Source organism: Labeo rohita, chromosome 2 (genome assembly GCF_022985175.1).
Source record: "Labeo rohita strain BAU-BD-2019 chromosome 2, IGBB_LRoh.1.0, whole genome shotgun sequence".
Taxonomy (NCBI): domain Eukaryota; kingdom Metazoa; phylum Chordata; class Actinopteri; order Cypriniformes; family Cyprinidae; genus Labeo; species Labeo rohita.
The window spans coordinates 35625535-35647854 of NC_066870.1; the positions used below are offsets into that span (position 1 = coordinate 35625535).

Here is a 22320-nt window from a genome sequence, read left to right on the forward strand (position 1 = left end):
TCCATCTTATCAATTGTATTAAGTTGGATTTCTCTATTATCAAATCAGGGATTTGAAATATAATTAAAGTATTGCAGTGCAAGTTGTGCAAATTTAGTTGAAGCCAAACTTTGTATGCTATCAGGTGTTGATGTGTGATGTGTATATATATAAATAACGTCATCAGATCTGCTAACTGATGTAGTTGAAACATCTTTTACTCTTGTTATATTTCTCTGTTTCACATAAATAAACCCTGAAGAAGTGTTTGTACGTTAGGACTACCTGAAGAGATTTCCCATGATCCTTTGCTGGCTCGATGTGGGCTGGCTTCTCATGAAGGATCAGGAACGATGGAGGTCTGTTGATGTGTTTTTTTTAAATTTTACTGCTGCTAATGTAGTAAATGTATGTTGTGTTGCCCCGGTTTGGGTCATTTCAGATTCTGCTGCCATGTTCAGTATTTTGTTGAATTAAACATTACCCATGTTTATCACTTAAATGTCCTGTTTGTCTTTTACTTTTAGGATATAGTGATTTTTAGTAAAGAATTATATAGTAGTAGTAGTAGTAGTAGTAGTAGTAGTAGTAGTAGTAGTATTAATATTATTATTAATTATATATCTGCCAAAAAATAAATAAATAAATGCATAACACAAACAAACGGAAAGACTATGACTGCTGGTCAAGTGCTTTAAAAGATTTGTTTTATTTAAAAGGCCATCACTTTTGGTTAAGTGTTTTTATTTTATTTTATTTTCAAAAGTAAAAGGCCATGACTGTTGTTCAAGTGCTTTATTTTCTTTTATTTTATTTATTTATTTTTTTAAACGTAAAAGGTCATGACTCTTGTTCAAGTGCTTTAAAATAAATAAATATATATATAAAAAAAAAAAAATTATAAGTAATAGGCCATGACATGACTGCTGGTCAAGTGCTTTAAAATTATTAATTTTATTTTGCTTTATTTTATTTTATTTTATTTTATTTTTAAACGTAAAAGGCCGTGACTGTTCCTCAAGTGCTTTATTTTATTTTATTTTGTTTTATTTTATTTTTAAACGTAAAAGGCCGTAACTGTTGTTCAAGTGCTTTAAAATATTTTATTTTATAAGTAATAGGCAATGACATGACTGCTGGTCAAGTGCTTTAAATTTATTTTATTTTATTTTATTTTCAAAAGTAAAAGGCCATGACTGTTGTTCGAGTGCTTTAAAATATTTTATTTTATTTTATTTTTAAAAAGTAAAAGGCCATGACTGTTCTTCAAGTGCTTTATTTTATTTTACTTTATTTTATTTTGTTTTATTTTATTTTTAAACGTAAAAGGCCGTGACTGTTGTTCAAGTGCTTTAAAATATTTTATTTTATAAGTAATAGGCAATGACATGACTGCTGGTCAAGTGCTTTAAAATTATTTTATTTTATTTTATTTTCAAAAGTAAAAGGCCATGAATGTTGTTCGAGTGCTTTAAAATATTTTATTTTATTTTATTTTCAAAAGTAGAAGGCCATGACTATTGTTCAAGTGCTTTATTTTATTTTATTTTATTTCATAAAGTAAAAGGCCATGACTGTTGTTCAAGTGCTTAAGTTGAACTTAATTTAATTTTGTTTACATATGTAGAAAAACAACAACTAAACAAATAAAAATATATATTAATTAAAAATAAATAAATAAATAAATAAATAAACATAAAGCTGCAAAAGATACAAAAGAAAAGGAAGGGCTGTGACTGCTGGTCAATCTTAAAATATTTTATTTTTATTATTTTTATTTTACTTGTTTATTTATGTTTCAGACCTTGAATGCTGGTCAAACTTGACCTCAAAAATGTTTTTAATTTTTTTTTAAATGTATTTTTTATTTTAAAAATATATAATCAGAAAACTGGATTTGTATTGTGTTTGTTTAGATATATTATTTTTAAATGGGTCAAAAACCATTTATGTCAATGTGTCATATCTAGTTTATACAAACACATTTTTTCCTACAATACTTGTGCAGGTTTTACAATTATCAATTATAAAAATACATTTTGTGAAAATACATTCAAAATCCACTGAGGTTATGAGGCTTATTATGAGTAATTAAGCTTTGATGTTTTTGAATTGCCTTCCACCCTCAGTTGTAATGACTCTGTCCAGCACTAGAGGGCAGTGTGTGTTCGGCTGATCTCTCAGCACATGCACTCATGAGTCAGGACAGGAAGTGACAGATGTTGACTGCAAGGTTAGGAGACAGGACATATGGACAGTCCCAAATATTTAATACCCGCAGATATATCTCGCCAGAGTCCTCTGTCCCTGTAAGGATCTACAATAACACAGCACGAATGACAAATGACTGAAATCCTCAGAGATCATCTGAGAGTCACCAGACAGTCTGCTTAAAATAGACAAGCTAACAAGACTTTTGGCCTAAGTGTTTAGCAATCAAAAATTACAGTATGAAAATATTGTCTTCTATCATCTGTAGTTCCTAAATATCCACAAATTTCCACAAATTAAGTCTTGAAAAAAATGTTAAATCAGAACAGAAAGTCTTAAATTCATAAATTCGTGGAATTAATTATTGCGTGTATTGCAAAAACAAATATCTTTTTCAGCTTGGTTTTCCAATACAAATATCTAAACATCCATAAATCAAGAATCATTTACTTGAGATGCAAATTGAACATATTAAGTCTTGTTTTGTGAGAAATTAGATTAAAACAAGAACAAATGTCTGTCAATGGGAAAGATTAAGTTAATTTTATGAGCCCACAGACAGATATTTGTTCTTGTTTTAGTCACAAAACCCCTTTATGTTGATCAGTTTCTCATTAAACAAGCCTGGTGTTTGGGAGCAGAGCTATTCAAGCCTTAAGGTATTTTTATTCATGTGTTTTTTGTCAAAATGAATTAAAAAGTGATGGAAATCAGTTGTATTTTCAATCATTTAGAGCGAACATATTGATGAATTGTGTTCCCCACTATAGTTTGTTCCTTAAATTTTCTTTACTTGGTCTTAAAAGTGGTCTTCACAAAATCTTAAGTTTACCATGACTCATCCTGCACTCACTTGTTTTGACCAATCAGATGCTCTGAATGAGAATGTCCCGCCCACTGATGACTATCCGATTGGCAAATGCAAGTAGCACAAGGCGTTTAATATGTCCCGCCTCAGCTTTCGGTTTGAATAGGAAGTCAGTGTCAATGTCAATGTCATGACTTGATTGTACTTTGTTCCTTTCATATGAATATTCAAGATTAAATAATGGCTAGAACAAAAATGGAATGAATTAAAAAGAACAGCACCAAAAAAAAAAGGGCTGTTTCAGGAAAAATCTCTTTTTGAGTTCAGTGGAAATCAGTGGAGCTCCCCTCCGGGTCAGGATTTCTCCAAACCTTTCTAAGCCAGCGCTGCACCAACAGATGGACGGCGTTAATTGCATTTTTCCTCTTTTTTTTTCAATGGCGGATTATTATGAATAATATTATGATTTTTTGTTTCTCGGAAGATGGTGCCGTACACGTTTTCTTTTGTATTTCAAGAATTGGAATCACATTTCCTCTGTGGTCTTCCATGACTATTAATTCCTATTCCTTAACATTCAGATATGCACACATAATATGTTTTATGCATATCTCCCAATTGTCTACCAAAGACATCAAAATAGCAATAAATTATCAAATGTTGCATGGGACTGTATAATGGTAGTTTTTTGGAGTTTGTAGGTCACATAACATGCTTTAGATTTTGTGCATTTAACAGCTTCTTGCTGTTTTTGCAGTTTTTGCAATCTTTATGACTATTATCTGTTGTGAAATGAGTCTAATGGCGTCGAGGTTTAATCCGGCTCATGGTCAGTCTGTCTCCTCCTCATCCACTGCTTTGAGCCTTCTGACAGAATATTTGAGGAAGTTTTTTTTTAATGTATATGATCATATATTTTGATGTACACTACCAGTCAAAAGTTTTTGAACAGTAAGATTTTTAATGTTTTTTAAAGTCTCTTCTGCTCACCAAGCCTGCATTTATTTGATCCAAAGAACAACAAAAACAGTAAAAATTTTGAAATATTTTACTGTTTAAAATAACTGCTTTCTATTTGAATATATTTTAAAATGTAATTTATTCCTGTGATCAAAGCTACATTTTCAGCATCATTACTCCAGTCTTTAGTGTCACGTGATCCTTCAGAAATCATTCTAATATGCTGATTTGCTGCTCAAGAAACATTTACTATTATTATTATTATTATTATTATTATTATTATTAGCAATATTTAACACAGTTGAGTATTTTTTCTCAGCATTTATCTGAAATAAAAAGATTTGTAACATTATACACTATACCATTCAAAAGGTCAATATATATATTTATATTTGCTAATCCTTGCTTATTAATACTATTATTTAGCAAGGATGCTTTAAATTGATCAAGACAAAGACATTTATAATGTTGCAGAAGATTTCTATTTCAGATAAATGCTGTTCTGCTGAACTCCACTGTTTTCCACATAATCATAATAATAATAATAATAATAATAATAATATCCTTCCTTAAAGTAATGATGCTAAAAACTCAGCTTTGAAATCACAGGAATAAAGTACATTTTAAATTATATTAAAATAGAAAAGTTATTTTAAGTAGTAAAATAATTTCATAATTTTGCTGTTTTTGCTGTACTTTGAATCAAATTAATGCAGGCTTGGTGAGCAGAAGGTATTTCTTTAAAAAACATTAAAGATTTTACTGTTCAAAAACTTTTGACTGATAGTGTAAGATGTTTCACAAATGACAATAATGATCGTTTCAATTTTGTGAGTGTATATTTTGTAAACTTAAGTGTGCATAAATTATCAACAGTAGCATTTCCTACAGGTTTTGACTTGTTATTTGTAGTTTCTATTGTTCATGTTTTTTTTTTCTTTCTATTTTTCTTACTTAATCAGAAGGCGAGACCAATCAAGTGGAGCTTTTCCATCATTAGCACAGGGTGGCCATGGCAACGGAAACCCAAACACACGTATCCTGATTAAGAGTCACATCCTTAAATCCAGGAAGTGCACAAACTTCATCTGCGACTAATCTAGCACTAATCACATTTACTCATTGATTGCGTTCTTTTGCGCTCCAAATCCAAAATAGCAAAGCACTTTCTGTTTTTATTTTCTTTTAAAAACAAAATCAGATTTTTGTTAATTTAGATAATTTGTAATAAAAGATGACAGAAGCATGTGCGTGTGTATGTAATTAGTTATAGTGCATTTTAATCTGTAATAATGGGTTTCCTGTAGTCGAGCTTAATCCCAGCCACATGTTCAGATGTTTAAACATCAGATCAATTACGCAGGCACACTCATTAAAGTGGATTTCTTTAAAGCGATCCACAGACACAAAGAATTCAAATGAAAGCAGAAACTGAATAGAGAAACACAATGTTGTGAAAATGTACAGATGGAATAGTAAAGCACAAACCAGTCAACTAAAAAAAATTAATAATCCAGAGAAAAAAAAAAGTGAAGTATTTGTCTGGGAAGTGCTAGGATGATAAACCAGGGATAATGTTACAGTCACCAAAATATTAAATATTCTGAAGTTCAAAATATTAAAAATTAGTTTCTTCATGTTTAACATTCTGGCCATTGCATAAACAGTTCAACATGTATTTACCCATCACAATCATCCCATCATAAATTCAGAATATCTTAACATTATTACTTTTAAAGCAGTTTAAGTTTATAGAATGTAAATTCAAAATATCCCCAAAAGGCAACTGCATTTATAAAAGGTAGCAGTTTGAAGGTCTGTGACTGAGCGAACTGAAGTTCGAGTGCATTTGTATGTAATTAAAACAAGTGATTATTTTCTGCTGGGATTATCCTGGAGGTCCAGCTGGTCTGGAGGATTTGAACACCCTCACCCTGGGCTGGAGAAAGGGCAAACTCCCAGCGGACGCTGCCAAATTGGCTCCCTAACCAAGAGCCGAGATCACAAATCCATGCACACCGTTACAAAATCAACAAAAAACTGCCCGAGTATGAAGAGCCATTTTTATTCCCAGTTTGTTCCTGCTTCAATGTTCAGAAGACAGACAGTGGCTTCTTACAGACCTAGTTTTTTGAGTTTACATCTCAAAATTCTATTTTTTCCCCTCAGAACTCTTGAGTTTACAACTTGTATAGTTGAAATTCTGAGTTTGTATCTCAAAATTCTATTTTTTCCTCCAAATTCTAAGTTTACCACTTGTATAGTTGGAATTCTGAGTTTACATCTCAAAATTCTATTTTTTTCCTTCAGAATTCTGAGTTTATAACTTATAATTCAGCTACTTTTCCATTGAAATTATTAGTTTGCATCTCAAATTTAATTTTTCTCCTCAGAATTCTGAATTTACAACTGTAATTCAGCTTTTTTCTTTCTGAATTCTGAGTTTACATATCACAATTCTGATTTTAGGTCCACCATGGTATGATGCTTCTTAATTTTCTTGCAATTCTCAAATAGAAACTTTTGAGGAATTGTGAGGAAAAAGTTGCAATTGTTGCAATTTTTGTTTTGTGTCAGAAGTTTTCATACTATCCTACCACCAATAGCTAGAAACTTTTTACAGATTTAATTTTCAACCTTTCTCTTCTGCCACAATGCACAAACATATTGAGATTTCTCTTGTTTGGTTTGCAGGACTGTAAAAAAATTATACAATATGCTTAAAATGCACTCTAGAATAGCAATGTCTCTTCTAACTACTACATTAACAAATCATTATAGTTCACATCTGTGATGTAAACTACTGCCTATTTAAAAATAGGATATTCAATATTTCATGCCACAAAATTCTATTTTAATATAGGAAGTGTCACAGCCATGAAACTTCATCAAACAGTGTCATGCTTGCTAATTATTATCATTCTAGGCATTCAGTTAATGCAATTTGTGTAACCCACAAGAGATAGTATATCTGTGTAACATGACAAAATTTGATCGCAAATGTGTAATTGTCATTCATCCATTCAGTCCATTGGGATTTTATTAAAATGTACCAATGAGAATTTTTATTGTGTTTCATATTCCATAAATGTTCCATAAAATTAAATACAGCAGAGAGAACATTTTGTGGAAAGGATAGTTTTGTTTCATAAAAAAAGGAGTATATCTTGAACATAGATTTTGATATACCTGTACATGGATGTTGATGATACATCTGTACTTTTCTTCTCATTTGCGTATGTACATTATGTAAATATATATAGTTTAAAATGTCACAGAAATGCATTTGATGCATGCGAGTTCATATTCCTGACTTGGAATAAAAGAGCGATGAGGTTATGTGATTAAATTGTGTATTCTATAAGCAAATATCATATTATTCTGACATACTTATGCATGTTTACCAGTTCATCCAGACTAAAGTATTTCAATGTGCAACATATTGAGAAAAAAGCCCTTGCATAAATAAAATGTAAGAGCTTAGGGTAATTTCAGCTGATTCAAATTTTGCATTATACATAGTCGTACATCCATTTTAATGCAGTTAAATCAACATGAAATCCATTTTACTGCTGTAAGATTAGTGAAACAGAATATTTAACCCAAAACAATTTAGAACGATACTGGATTTGTATCCACTGGGAATTGATTGAATCATTAAAAGTGGGCATTGCATGTCAAAATGGAGCAGTGCTGTTGGAGAGGAGGGGTTGAGAAGTACATGACATCAGTCAGAAAAGGAAAGTGGTTTCATTTTGACAAAAGATTACATGGATTCTTTCTTTGGAATAACATGCACCAATTGTGCAGAATTGGAACAGGAGCATGTACATGTATTTACTTAAATAGTCCATTCTGATGTCATATTGACATTTTTTAACACAGTTTCCTGCCTGTGTTCAACAAGAAAAACAAATTCCCCAAACACTGATAAAAATGCAAAATCACTCACTTTGTAAGAGGAAATAGTCAGTCGAACTGCATTTGGAGGCCTTTTCCTTGCATCAGTACTCTCATCAAGTTAAAAAAAAGTGATAGTATTCCTCACTTAATCCTGAGCAGCAGAAAACTCTGAAAAACTCTATGTGGCCTGTTATGCTTTGTAGGAAACATTCAAAATTACATCTGTGCAATATATTACAGTTGTGATATGTGTAACACATCTGTGCTAAAGTACATTCTCTACCTAAAACGTTTGCGCGTACATCCTCACGTTGATATATCCATGTATTTCTGTCCGCTTATCATGATACCATGTCATATTCTATGACAAAAACAATTTCTTACAGATTAAAAAAGTGACATCTTGTTCGCATGTGGATTCTTCCTGATTAGATTCATTTACACACATCCAACAACTTGGTAAAAAAGCAAGCAAAGATGGGTTATTAGAAAAGGGTTCCTAAAGAATGGTCTCATCATACATCTCTTCTGATTTATGAGGCTCACTGAATTGAGAGTCAGGCTTTAACATTTTAAAATGGTCACTAGGATCTCTTGTTACAGCCTCATAGGATGGCGGCCCCTTCTCGGGACCGTAGTGCACTTTAATCATAGACGCTATGAGTCCTTCCCGCTCTAGAGCGCCGTCCTCTTCAGACCAGCGTGCATCTTGGTTTATATGCCTGTATAGGTAAGACGCCTGCTTCATTTGCCGTCTAACCAGGTGCCGTCGATAGGCGCGTTGGATCAGGGATGCCGAAAGCTCCTCCTGCTTGCGCCGCAGTGTAGTGGTGATGGGTTCGTGGGATATCTTGGAAGGGTTCGCCATCATAAACTTCTCCTCCATTTGCTGCTTCAAAGCGTCCATTTCTCCGGTTTCCCCGAGGACCCGCTTGGTGAAGGCGAACAGGATATCCAAGCAGTGGATCCTGTCACCGCTGACCATTGGTAGATCCATGTTGATGAGTTTGATTTTGTTGGGTTTGGCGATCCTCAGAGGTTCGGAAAGGCTGTCAGCGAAGCTTGAGAGTTTGGAGTATTCGATGAAGTGCGTGGCCTCGACGTCGAACTTCTCCCAAACCTCATAGAACATCTCAAAGTCGTCCTCGCTCAAAGGTTCGGTGCTCTCCTCGGTGGCCACACTGAAGTTTTCCAGAATGATGGCGATGTACATGTTGACTACGATTAAGAAGGAAATAATGATGTAACTGACAAAAAAAGTGATCCCTACTGAAGGATTTCCGCAGTTGCCCTTAGTATTGGTTCCGGTGTTCACATAACTCGAGCTGCATTCTTCCGGAGAGTTGTTGAGAATGGGATCCAGTAGGTTGTCCCAACCGGCTGACGTGGTGATCTGGAAAAGGCAGATCATGCTGTTCCCAAAGGTTTCGAAGTTGAACATGTCGTCAATCCCGCCCTGCTTCTTTACGTAGGCGAAGTTTGCCATGCCAAAAATGGCATAGATGAACATGACCAGGAAGAGCAGGAGCCCGATGTTGAACAACGCCGGCAAAGACATCATTAAGGCAAAAAGCAACGTCCTTATTCCTTTAGCTGCTCGTATTAGTCTAAGAACTCGTCCTATTCTTGCCAACCGGATCACTCGAAACAGAGTTGGGGACACAAAGTATTTTTCTATTATGTCCGCAAGGACAATTCCTGAAAGGAAGAACAATTAAAAGCAGATATCAACACACAGAAGCAGGACTCTTAAAGAAAATCTCTTGAAGAATTGAGAAATGCCACTATGAACATCTCAGATCACAACAACCCAGTTGAAAAGACAAGCTGGTGTCTCTGCGAAGTTTCTTAACTAACTTAACCAAACCAGCAAGCCTTCTTTGGCTTCACCATAATGGTGACCCGATGGACCAGTACCAAAGAGCTAACCAGTATAAACCAAGTTGGTCTTTTCAGCAGGGAAGTATCTTGAATCAGCCACACGTACCACTTACCAGACTGTAAAGTCGTGCACTTACCAACGATGGACAGAATAACCACTACAAAGTCAAAAATGTTCCAACTAATGGTGAAGAAATAACAGCGGAGGGCAAATAACTTGATGAGGCATTCGGTGGTAAAGATGACAATGAAGGCCAGGTTGATGTTATTGAGGATGGTCTCCATGCGAGCAGATTGTTCATCGGTCTCGACCATCATGGTTATCATGTTGAGAATAATGAGCATCATGATGGTGATGTCAAAGGCTTGCTTGGAGACCAAGTCGAAGAAGAATCCTTGTAAAATGTTCTAGATGGAATTGCGTATATGGTGAGAAATCAGAAAGGGAATTTGGTACCAGTTCAAGGATTTTTAGGGTGTGTTCACACTTGTTTGGTTCTCTTGGTTTGTTTGGTCCGGACCAACAAAAGAAAACAATACATTTGGTCCTGGTCCGCTTAGCGTTCACACTGGCGTTTTTGACAGCGACCCTAAAGATACACTGTAAAAAAACAATTTGTTGAGTCAACCTTTAAATAATTTGTTACCCCTCTACCTTAAATTTTTAAGTTCAGTCAACTCAAAAAAATTTAGACAATTTGAAAAAGTGGCTCACACAGCGCCGGGGGATGAATAAAGGCCCTCTGTAGCGAATCGATGGATTTTTTAATAATCACTTTAATCTAGCTTGCGCCAACTGGTCATACACGGAAGCAGGTCCAGGCAGATGACGTAAGACGCCGGCATTGCGCATGCGCCACTCGGAAGTGGCGAACGCAGACGTGCACAGGAGAGACCAAAACAAAACAATGATCACGAATTATAAGCACAAAACGAGGATTTTTAAAGAATAATGTCAGAGGATTTCAACAAACCAAGAGGAGACTGGTTTTCCTTTGCTAAAGTAAGGAAACTTTGCTTCCTTTGCTCATGTAAACAAACGTTGGTTTGTGCAAGACTCACCGACGCATGCGCAGCGCCATTGTCTTACATCATCCGCCCGGAACTGCTTCCATGTACAAGCATTTGGTGCAAGCTAGATTAAAGTAATTCTTGCGTTTTGAATATGGATATTTTTCTTAAAAAATGCATTGATTTGCTACAAGAGGCCTTTATTCACCCCCCAGAGCCGTGTGAGGCACTTTTTTAATGAATGGATGAACTTTATTGGACTTGTTTTGGACTAATGAAGAGAAACAAACGTCTATGCCATTTTAAAGCTTGGAAGTGCCAGGATAATATTTAATATAACTCCGACTGGACTCGTCTGAAAGACGGAAGTCATATTGACCTAGGATGCCAAGTACACATAACGCCATCTGCTGGACTAAGCACGCTCATTGTTGCATGTACATATGAGTTTATTTTTACCACTTGCAAAGTCACTAAGAGCTCATAAAAGGCACTTTACCTCCTCATTGCTCCACGTTTGCCCTCTGCTCATTTTGTTTTGGACACACCACTCGTCCTCGTCGTCAAATCATATCGCATAGCGCCGCATCATCATTACATCTTCTTTTTGGTTCATTTAGAAGTATTTGGTCCATGTTGCGTTCATCATTCAAACCGCACCGGAATTCGTTCAGAAGCGGACCGAGACCCATGTTTTTAACGGTCTTGGTCCACTTGTTTGGTGCGCCAGGGTTCGGATGGCAGCGTTCACGCTTACGCAAATGAACCGTACTAATAGAGCAGTCGCACCAGGGTTCATTTTATTCGAACAAAATGTGACAAGTGTGAACATACCCTTAGTTACAAAAATGTTAAAAATCATCATCTTACCAATGGTCTTGGAATTGGCTTCTGTGGCTTTTTCGAACCAAGTTTCTTCATTGCATTGTAGTACTTTTTCTGCTCTTCAGTCATGAATATATCCTGGCCACCTTTAGTACAAAAAACAACCAGCTGCTATTATTTTCACTGAAAACGTTAAATGTAAACGAATGCTTTTGGAAAAGAAATAAATCTTAAACACCTATCATTCTTTTCTGCTGATTGAAGTTGTCAATGATGACACCAATGAACAGATTTAAGGTAAAGAAGGATCCGAAGATGATGAAAATGACAAAGTAGAGGTACATGTATAGGTTTATCTCTTTGATGGGCTGCTCCTCAACCTGACAAAAAAGGACAATATAAAATTTAAAGGGCTCAAAAGATGGTTTTCAGACTGACTACATTTCTAAAATGAAGATTCTTCAATGATTAGATGAACCCTCTTCTAGGTACTGAATTCTAGGTACTTTGAATGGGTTTTTTAACCAACTGTATTGTTTTTAACATTTTGATAGTTCATAGTCAATGCCATTGACATGTCATTCATTTTAGTAATGAAAAGAACATGCTTACTCCACGGGAATCGACAGCGGCATACATGATTTCCATCCAGCCTTTGAATGTTGCCTGAAAGACAAAATAATTAAAAATGCTTAAATGTCCATCTAAAAGAGAAAGATTGTCAGTTTATTCAAATATATGTTCTGCTTCTAGGTGAGCACAGTTCTTTCCATGCCTGACCATGGCGAAACTTGGCTTTTTACTCTGAGGTAATTACGCATTTAAGTTTCATACCTTCTGTAAAGACAAAGAGTTGTGACTCACCAAGAGTCAGCATGAATGCTATTAAGCTAGGCCATTTTTGGATGTCGTAGCCATGGTTACAGAAATTATAACCTGTGGTGATTGAGAGACTGTTCCTAGAGGTAAATGATAGGTTGAGGCCCAGCGAGGAGTTGCAGGCCCCTGAAGAACTCTGGTTGCTTGGCTACCTTAACAAATATGAGGGATGATGGCCAAAATTCAGAATCTAAGAATTGGCTGCCTTTACATTAATGAGTGTGAATTTGAATGGAACAGGGTCAGAAATTAGCTTTCCTATTAAGGGGCTATTTTAGTATTTTTAACCTAACTCTAACCTTAGAATGAAATGACAGGAAGAGGAATTCATTGAAGTGCCATTAAAATAAATTTAACAGCCATATTACAGATGCATTTCATATGTTCAACATAAGTTTTGCATCAAAACGTAAATAATTAGATCATTAATTTGGACTTATTGTGCCTATTTATTCTCTGAAGTGTAGAATAAATTTCTCCAAACCTGACATATTGCTAGACACTTAGTTTAGTCCTAACCTATCTATACTAGTTCAACCATCAAAACACTTTGTAATGGTTAAAAACTAAATAAAAACACCCGTCTATGCCATTCTAAACATTGTATGCAAGATTTTGTGATTTTCAAAATTAGCATAATAAAAAAGATTTACAAGAAATTTCTAAAAGTCTGGTCATTTTGCCTGCAAAAACACCAAGTTAGGTAGAGGATTTTCAGCACAGCACAAAATTTGCACAAAACTCTGCATCCTGTTTGACAGCTTGGTAAAAATCATTCTCAGTGCAATTCTGAATGGCGCCCATCCTCGAGACACTCACCACCTGCAGAAGTGACAGGTATCCAAGTCCTACATTGTCGAAGTTGACTTTGACTTTGGTCCAGTAGAACTGGGTGTCATTCATGGCCTGACAGTCACTCTTGTTGTTGACCAAGTTTACACTGTGAATGTATCCTGTCCTGTTGACACATTTCCCGAATTTCCCAGCGAATAGATTGACACCCATGATGCTAAATATGAGCCAGAAGATCAGACACACCAGCAGTACGTTCATGATGGACGGGATGGCCCCGATCAACGCATTCACCACCACCTGGAAGACAGGAAATTAGGATGTGATAGCATACGGTAAGCAATCATAATGTAATGGCATGCAACAAACAGCAGCGCTAGATCACCAAAGCCATTTAAAAAAAACGAATCAAATCAAACTTTCTGGTAAATAACAAATACAGACATATTTTGATTTTCTCAATACATGCAAATTATGAATAATATACTATGATATACTACAGACATAGCCCTGCATCTTTTAAAAAAATTCTGTTAATTTTCAAAAAAAGGCCTAATTTGATGATGCAGAGTTCAAAAATATCAGTTACAACGTTTCATTTTTAAAAACGTTTCAAAATAACAAGATAAGTCAAAAGTTCCGGTAAAGTTCTAAAAATGTATCATTTAACTTAAAAGAAACAAGCATTGAATTTTATTCAGCAAATATGTTGCAGGGCGGCCTATGATGATTGAATTCACTAAAAGTTCACGTTACAGTGAGTATCATTTTTATAATATATATTTAGAAAGCCGAAGCGACAGAAGACGGCATCTTACCCGCATTCCTTCAAATCTAGACAGGGCCCTCAGGGGCCTCAGAGCTCTGAGAGTCCTCAAAGACTTAATGGCCCCAAAGTCAGAGTAGCCCAGAGAGTTAGCAACCAAGCTAATCAAGGACACCTGCAATAAGAGAATACATAAATTACTTTTTAATGAAATACTTAATATTAACAAGAATTTTTAAATTAATATTAATAAAACACCTCTCTGAATGGCTTTTTACATATACTAAAATATGTAACTTGATGCAATTTATTTATAAAAGGAAAAAAATATATAGATTATGCATTTTTGGGACATTCTATAGGAACACATTTATTGGGATATATAAATCAGATCAGTTTTACAAGTCAGTTTAAAACCACAATAGGTTTCCACTCTATTCTACAGTCAAAGTAGACAGACAGAGTAGAACAAAATGTGTTTCTGTTGTAATGGCAGGTTGTGGCCACAGGAACAGTAGGAATTCAATCGATGAGCCAATGAGGTGAAATGAAGACAAATAAAGTATGCAGATATGTACATCAATGTATATACCCACATACTCAACTATATATGCATAATCAATATGCATATATATAAAATAGAGTGACGTTTTATAAAGAATTTGGGTTTTTCTTTAAAATCATTTTAGATCAGATTTGATTTTCATCAGTCCAAACAGTGTTCTGAATTTCCAATTGTTTAATTTCATTTTAGATTACATTTATAAATGATTAAATGCAGTCCCAAGAATTGTCAGTTCTTTATAAAAAACAATTTCTATAGTTTTCCTTGTCACTGCAATATATCTAAAGAAGATATTTATGTGCAATTTGCTCTAAAACACAACATCAGAAAAACAAATATTAAATGATATACATAGAAATATAAAATTAATTTATAAAATCATTAAAAATAAAGTCATACTTTAAAATTCACCTAAAATGTTCTTTAAATGTATTATACTTAGACGTCTCACTGTAACGTATGTTTACAATGTCTAAAAGTAACTGATCTTCTCTAGATTATTCTTTGATACATTGAGTATATTCTGATATAAAAGCCAAGGTCCTGTGGGAATAGTTATTAAACATATCAAACTTGACATCATGTTACATTACAGGTAGAAATGAATCCATTTAGATTGCTGACAGAGAGACAGTGGCATTTATATCTTTGCGTGGATGAGCAGAGAACTTCAGCTGAGATACAGATGTGAGCCTTCACTCACCTCTGACCTTTGAACTGTGAACTTACCCTATCATTAAAGGTGTGTGTGGAGATCTGTGTGGGTTAGATGAGCATCAGGTGAGACACACTTGTGTTTATTTCAGCTATTTGATGCTGCGTCAGGTCTTTTATTCGGTGTGTTCATGTGTAGTTGTGTGTACGTGTATTTTGTGCAATTATCTCAGCGTCTGAAGGATGTGTTTGCTATAACATCTCAATTCCGATATCACTCTGAATACAATCTGCCATAAAAGAGTTTCTTCTGTGTGAGATGTCATTGTACCAGTAACACAAAACCATAAATTTCTAAACTTCAAAGTTAAGTTGTATTACTATGTCTTTAATGTCAATTATGGATAGCTCAGACTTTAAATGCTGGCTATATTAAGTTAATATGATGCTTGTTAAATCCAAACAGTCTACAGTTTATACAAACTATATTATTTATGGAAGAACTGTTTAATCCAATTATATACACATTTGTGTTTTATCATAGTGGTGTTTTAAACATTTTATAAAAGCAATAGGCCACGTCTGAGTCCGTTTTACTGTTTTATCATGATTAAAAGAGTTTTAAACACTCCGCTTCGCAGTATTTGCGGTAAAATCACTGTAATGAACATATGCAAATTCTAGTTATAATTTTTGCAAGTTTTATAGCTAGAAAAGTCCTCATTTAAAACTAAATAGAAGTCAAATTTATTTTACTTTCATGGCCCTGTATACCAACAAAATATACTATTATACTAATAATATACCAAATATAGTAAATAAAGTAAATAGTAAATAAAATTAAATAAATATAAGTAAATAAATAAAGTATATAATACAGTATACAGTATATAATTTAGTTACTTTGGTTAGTTTTTCCCCATGTTTTTGAATGTAGTCTTTTATGCTCACCATGGCTATATTTATTTGATGAAAATACAGTAAAAGCATTAACATTGTTACTTGTAATATTATTACAATTTAAAATAACTATTTCCTATAGTTATATAGAAATATTTCTAATTATTATCAATATTAAAAACAGTTGTGCTGCTTCATGTTTTTGTGAAAATTGATGCGTTTCCTTTTTCAGGATTCTCTGATAAATTAGAAAGTTAAAAAATGTATTTATTTAAAATAGTTTTTTTTGTAGCATTATAAATGTCTTTACTGTCTCTTTTGATCAATTTAATTAATGCAATTTAATGCTGAATAAAAGTGTTTTTTTTTAATCTTACTAATCCCAAAGTTTTAGTTTTTACAAAAATATGAAGCTGCACATCTGTTTTCAAATTTGATTATAATAATATTATAATCTTTCTTAAGCAATAGATTTCTGATGATCATGTGACACTGTAGACTGTAGTAATGATGCTGAAAATTCAGCTTTGCATCACAGAAATAAATTACATTTTAAAATATACTTAAAAAACAAATAAATGCAGCCATGGTGTGCATAATTGATTTTATTCTAAAAACTCCAAACTGTCTAATATATGAAAGCGCAGCAGTTCAGTATCCAGTATTCAGCTAGAGAAGATTCTTCTACTCACATCCACAATCAGGAAGTCCAGCCAGCACCAGTAGTTAGTGAAGTACTTCTTAAAACCATAAGCGATCCACTTTAAAAACATCTCCAGCACAAAGATGTAACTGAACACCTTATCAGCATATTCCAACACCACCTTCACCACCTTCCGCTGTTCAATGTAAATGTCTTCAAATGCCTGACCAAAGAAGAGTATTAAAACAAATTAAGCTAGCAACACATTAAATCATAATATGTAACAGTAATAACAGCAAACAAATAGTTAAAGTTCACTTTTCAGCATGGTTCCTCACCAGAGCTCCACTGCTGAGGAGGATCATGAAGATGATGAAGGTTTCAAACCAGCTGTGCTCCACTATCTGATAGCACGTCTTCCTTAACCTCCACCAGATTTCACCCAGACCACTCGTCGTGTTGATATTACAACACTTACAGCGTTGCATACAGACTGGAGAGATACAGAAAGATTAGTTTGATCAGCTTGATCAACATTATTATGAACCAAATATTATCAGTCTTGTTTTATAATTTGCTTACACTCAGGGAAACACTCTTCTGGATCCATGCCATCGTCTGCCATCTCAGAATATTCCTCCTCATCTTCGCCAGGCTTCCTCAAGTCCACAGTACTTCCTTCAGAGAGGCTGATGACTTCCTGTTGAACAAGACAGCGAAGCTTGCACTGAGTTTTAAATAAAAATGTACTTCAAAACTACAGCTGGTAATAACCTTTTTGAAACAAAAAAAAAAACACAATTTGTTGAGTCATCTTAAAATAATTTGTTACCCTCCTGCCTTAAAATTTTAAGTTCAGTCAACTCAAATAAGTTTAGTCCATTTGAAATGTTTGACTAAACTATTTTGAGTCGACTAAACTAAAAAATTTGGTTTGTTGAACTTAAAAGCTGGGCTTTTTACCCAGCTGCCATAATTTTTTTTAGGTTAAATCAACTCTAATATATGTTATCACTTAGTACAACTTAACATTTCAGGTTGCCTAAACTTTTTTGAGTTGACTGAACTTAAAATTTTGAAGGCAGCCAGGTAACAAATTATTTTAAGTTGACTCAATAGTTTTTTACAGTGAAGACTTCATCTATTTGTTCAAAAATACAGCAAAAATTGTAATATTGTGAAATAAAATTACCATTTAAAATAACACTGTTCTATTTTAATATCTTTTAAGATATAATTTATTCCTGTGATGCAAAGATGAATTTTCAGCAGCCATTACTGAATGAATGTTTTATGTCTGTGTACTTAATCCCCACATGCAATGCATATCCATATTTCCATATTCCATCATATTCACACTACATCTAATGATTAATGCAATGCATATGCTATCATTTAGGTTCTTTGGCTTCATATAAACTAGTACTGAATCTGTTAATTCAATAATTTGGGTGTTAACTGCACAATATTGGTGTGTCTTTGCACATATGAGCCAGAAAATCAGCATTGACTGAAAAATCCTCTGGGTTTGGCATGGAAAATGCAGACAGCTAATACAACGCATGCATCCCAAGATACATATGGCGCAATACTAGCATATGCATCTAATCCACAAGCGCACAAGTCAAGGTCAGCGACCTCCGGTATAATCTGAGATGGTGAGAGAGAGAGCTGTTCTAAATCTGCCTGAATGCACACTCATTCTTGTTGCTTTCTCTATAGACAGTGGTCTTCTTAATACAATTTTGATGAGATTTTCCCTGCATGTAATGGCAACATATTTAAAATGATTTACAGAGATTACTGGCCCGAAGGTGCCAGCACAATCCAATAGCGCTGTTTATGTAATCCCACATTACAGGGCGAGCAGCGTATGTGTGTGAAGCTGGATTACTCTTAATTTAGTATCCCTAAGACATCAAAATGGTTTTGGTAGATGCTTGCAACCAAATAACTTTATTAAGTTCAATGTGGGATGGTTTTTAAATTGTACTGAAAGAGTTTGCATGTACAATGCACACTTATTGGCTGTATTACTTCACTACTATTTTACTTTTTTTAATTAAAATTTTAGTTTTGTGAAAAAAAAAAACATACAAAGGCAAATATACTAAAAACTATACAGTACAAATTTTTAATGTCATGCCTTTCAAACAGCATAAATTCAGTCAAAACTAAATGTATGCACAAATTACACAAATTACCTCATATCTTTGCTTTATGATTAAAATGACTTCCTGTGTAGTCTGTTAATTTGTCATCTAATTAATGCATATGCTGCATTTCAGGTGCTTGGCCTTGTATATACTAGAATTGTATTTGTAAATTCAATAATTTGAGTGTATCTTTGCACATATCAGCCAGAAGAAATCACCCCAGTAAAAGCATAGTAAAATGTTAATACTGTAAAAAAAAAAAAAAAAAAAAAAAAAAAGTCTCTATGAAGTCCACAAGAACTTTTGCTGTCAGTGTTGTGAAACTTTGTACATTTCGAATAAGTCACACAAACAAAATGTGTCACCAGGTCAATGATGGCATTTCTTGACATGCCAAATTTTAGAAATTTCCTCCCTATGACCTGTCATTTGGAATATAATGCTGTTGTATGAACCTATGTTGTTGTCTTTTTGTAGTGCACCATCCCACCATTTTATACCCATATTGTTCTCTCCGCTGCCCGTTTCTCTTATATAACAAATATGGCGTCTGGTGGGTTCACCTTGTCTGCTTTGCAGCTTATCAGCTTATGCATCTGTACGTCCCCTCCACGTCTACGGCCACTGGCTCGCTCCCTCACATGTGTCATATCATATCATCTGTCTGACCTCTGACCTCACTCGCTCGTTTGAGCTCCCGGCCACTCACAATAAGGATAAACAACTGAACCATTACATGGAGTATATGAAGGATTTAGGGTCATATATCTAAAATTCTGTCATTAATTACTCACCCTCATGTCTTTCCAAACCCGTAAGACCTTCGTTCGTCTTTGGAACACAAATTAAGATATTTTTGATAAAATCTGAGAGCTCTCTAATGCCTCTAGGGTAATGTAGAGGAGAAGAAGAATAAAATTCTTATTTTATTTTTTTTTGCACAAAAAGTGGTCTCGTAGCTTCATAAAATTACGGTTGAACCACTGATGTCACATGTACTGTTTTGTCGATGTTCTTGGTACCTTTCTGGACCTTGAACATGGTAGGACCCTTGCTGTCTATGGAGGGTCAGAGAGCTCTTGGATTTCATCAGAAATATCTTAATTTGTGTTCCGAAGATGAATGAAGGTCTTACAGGTTTGGAATGACATGAAGTTCAGATGGGCTATACTAATTAGGGATTGTTATCAAAAGAATTAAATTATTCTGGTTGCACTTAACAGAATTTACATTTACTTTTAAACATTTAGCAGACATTTTTATCCAAACGACTTACGAAAGAGGACAATGGAAGCAATCAAAATCAACAAAAGCGCAATAACATGCAAGTGTTATGACAAGTCTCAGTTAGCCTAATGCAGCACATGTAGCAAGGTTTTTTTTAATTATATAATAAATAAAAAGAAAACAGATAGAATAAAAAAAAGAAAAGAATTGAAATGATCCTAGTTATTTAATAATCACGTTAACAATTATTTTAATATTTTTTATTTTTATTTAAATCTAATTGAAAGTACTCATTTATTATAAAGAAAACATGTGTATTGTCTTTAAATTGGACATGACTAAAGTAGCAGCAGTTCAGGAAGTAAATGAACCAACCGATTCAAAACAGACTGGTTGGCTTTGACCAACGCATTAAAAAGAATCAGTTCATATGAGTCATTTGCTGCTTGTGAATCAGACTACACAACCTCAAGAATCTAATGAACCAAAATCCCAACAATAATACTAATAAATCACCTCTCATAAATTCAAATTTGTGAGTGCATTTTTGGTTTCATTTCTCAAAAGTTCAGATGTACACTCTTAAAAATAAAGGTGCTTCACGATGCCATAGAAAAACCTTTTTTGTTTAAATGGTTCCATAAAGAACCTTTAATATCTGAAGAAACTTTCTGTTTCACAAAAGGTTCTTTGTGGCAAAAGAAGGTTCTTCAGATTATTAAAAGGTAAGAAAGAGATGGTTCTTTAAAGAACCTTTGACTAAATGTTTTTTTGTGGAACCAAAAATGGTTCTTATTTGGCATCGCTGTGAAGAACCTTTTAAAGCACCTTTATTTTTTAAGTGTACTACAGTAATTATGGATCATAATCAAATGAATGAAATTATTTCCATTCAACTTTAAAGAACTGAAATGGAAATGAGTCTGCTTGCTTAATAATTCCATTAACAATTCAAATAACTAAATATATGTGACATGTGACCCTGGACCACAAAACCAGTCATATTTGGCCAAGATACAACTATTTGAAAATCTGGAATCTGAGGTTGCAAAAATTAAGTTAAATTTTTAGAAATCGCCTTTAAAGTTGTCCAAATGAAGTTCTTAGCCATTCGTATTACTTATCAAAACTTAAGTTTTGATATATTTACAGTAGGAAATTTACAAAATATCTTCATGGAACATGATCTTCACCTAATATCCTAATGATTTTTCGCATAAAAGAAAAATCAATTATTTTGACCCATACAATGTATTGTTGGCTATTGCTACAAATATACTCATGCTACTTAAGACTGGTTTTGTGGTCCAGGGTCACATATACTAAACAGAAAGGAATACCTTGTTTCTTATGAAATGCATCAGAGAGTAAACAGACCGACCAATGAGTTTGAGGCTAACTTGTTGACCAGTGAATTAAAAGGAATTGGCTCATATGAGTCATTTGCTTGTGAATCGGACTATACAACGTCAAGAACCTAATGAACGAAATTCCCAGCACTAACACCAATAAATCACATCTCATAACCTCTCACCGGTTTCTGATCTTCATCCTCTGATGACTCTGTCTCCTCCTCCTCCTCTTCCTCTAGGAATTCCACGTCCGACTCTCCTGGCGCAATGGGCACACAGATGGTGAGGTTGGGATTGGTCATGTAACTGTCCTCTCCTTCTGGAATAATGTACTTCCCTCCATGCTGCTCTAAATGTCCCACACCGCCATTGCACTCAGTGTGGTTCTCTTTTAGCGACGCCTGCACCTCCATGACCTTTTGTCTATGTCGTGACAGGTTCCCGTTGAAGAGATCTTTGATGGCGTCCAGCAGCCAAGAGAAACCGAAGTGGATTCGACCGATGGCTATCTGAAGGTTGTTCATTTCGCCATCATCGTCAGGCGCTGACAGGTTATCAGAGCTGAAGGAGCTCAACAACAGGGCAAGGAAGAGATTCAACACCTAGAGAAAAACCAAGAATACAGATCTGTAAGCAAGTAATATGATTTGAATCCACTACATTTGGGAATGTTTGGCATATCATAAAGACAAATGTGATTTTTGGCCTCAACACTGATGCAGAGTTGTATATTTACTGAAATGGCAGTAAATCTATCTAACTAGGGTATTGTAAGTGAAGCAACAAACAGTTGTTGAACTAAAACCTT

At 34.3% G+C, this 22320-nt stretch overlaps 1 protein-coding gene across 2 annotated transcripts in view; it reads right to left on the reverse strand.

Moving 5' to 3' along the window:
- Positions 1 to 6699: 6699 nt before the first annotated feature.
- The window catches only part of scn12aa (sodium channel, voltage gated, type XII, alpha a), a 50128-nt gene continuing 34507 nt past the window's right edge, over positions 6700 to 22320 (reverse strand). The window contains exons 17-27 of one of the 2 annotated variants that reach the window (XM_051139043.1): positions 21695 to 22114; positions 17360 to 17477; positions 17116 to 17270; positions 16827 to 17000; positions 14068 to 14190; positions 13277 to 13549; positions 12191 to 12244; positions 11817 to 11958; positions 11624 to 11724; positions 9880 to 10150; positions 6700 to 9559 (exon numbers count right to left, since the gene is read on the reverse strand). In XM_051139043.1, coding sequence (XP_050995000.1) covers positions 8361 to 9559; positions 9880 to 10150; positions 11624 to 11724; positions 11817 to 11958; positions 12191 to 12244; positions 13277 to 13549; positions 14068 to 14190; positions 16827 to 17000; positions 17116 to 17270; positions 17360 to 17477; positions 21695 to 22114 — 3030 coding nt within the window. In that variant the 3' untranslated portion in view covers positions 6700 to 8360. Of the gene's footprint in view, positions 9560 to 9855; positions 10151 to 11623; positions 11725 to 11816; positions 11959 to 12190; positions 12245 to 13276; positions 13550 to 14067; positions 14191 to 16826; positions 17001 to 17115; positions 17271 to 17359; positions 17478 to 21694; positions 22115 to 22320 lie in introns of both variants that reach the window. The other variant, XM_051139035.1, reaches the window with a different exon arrangement.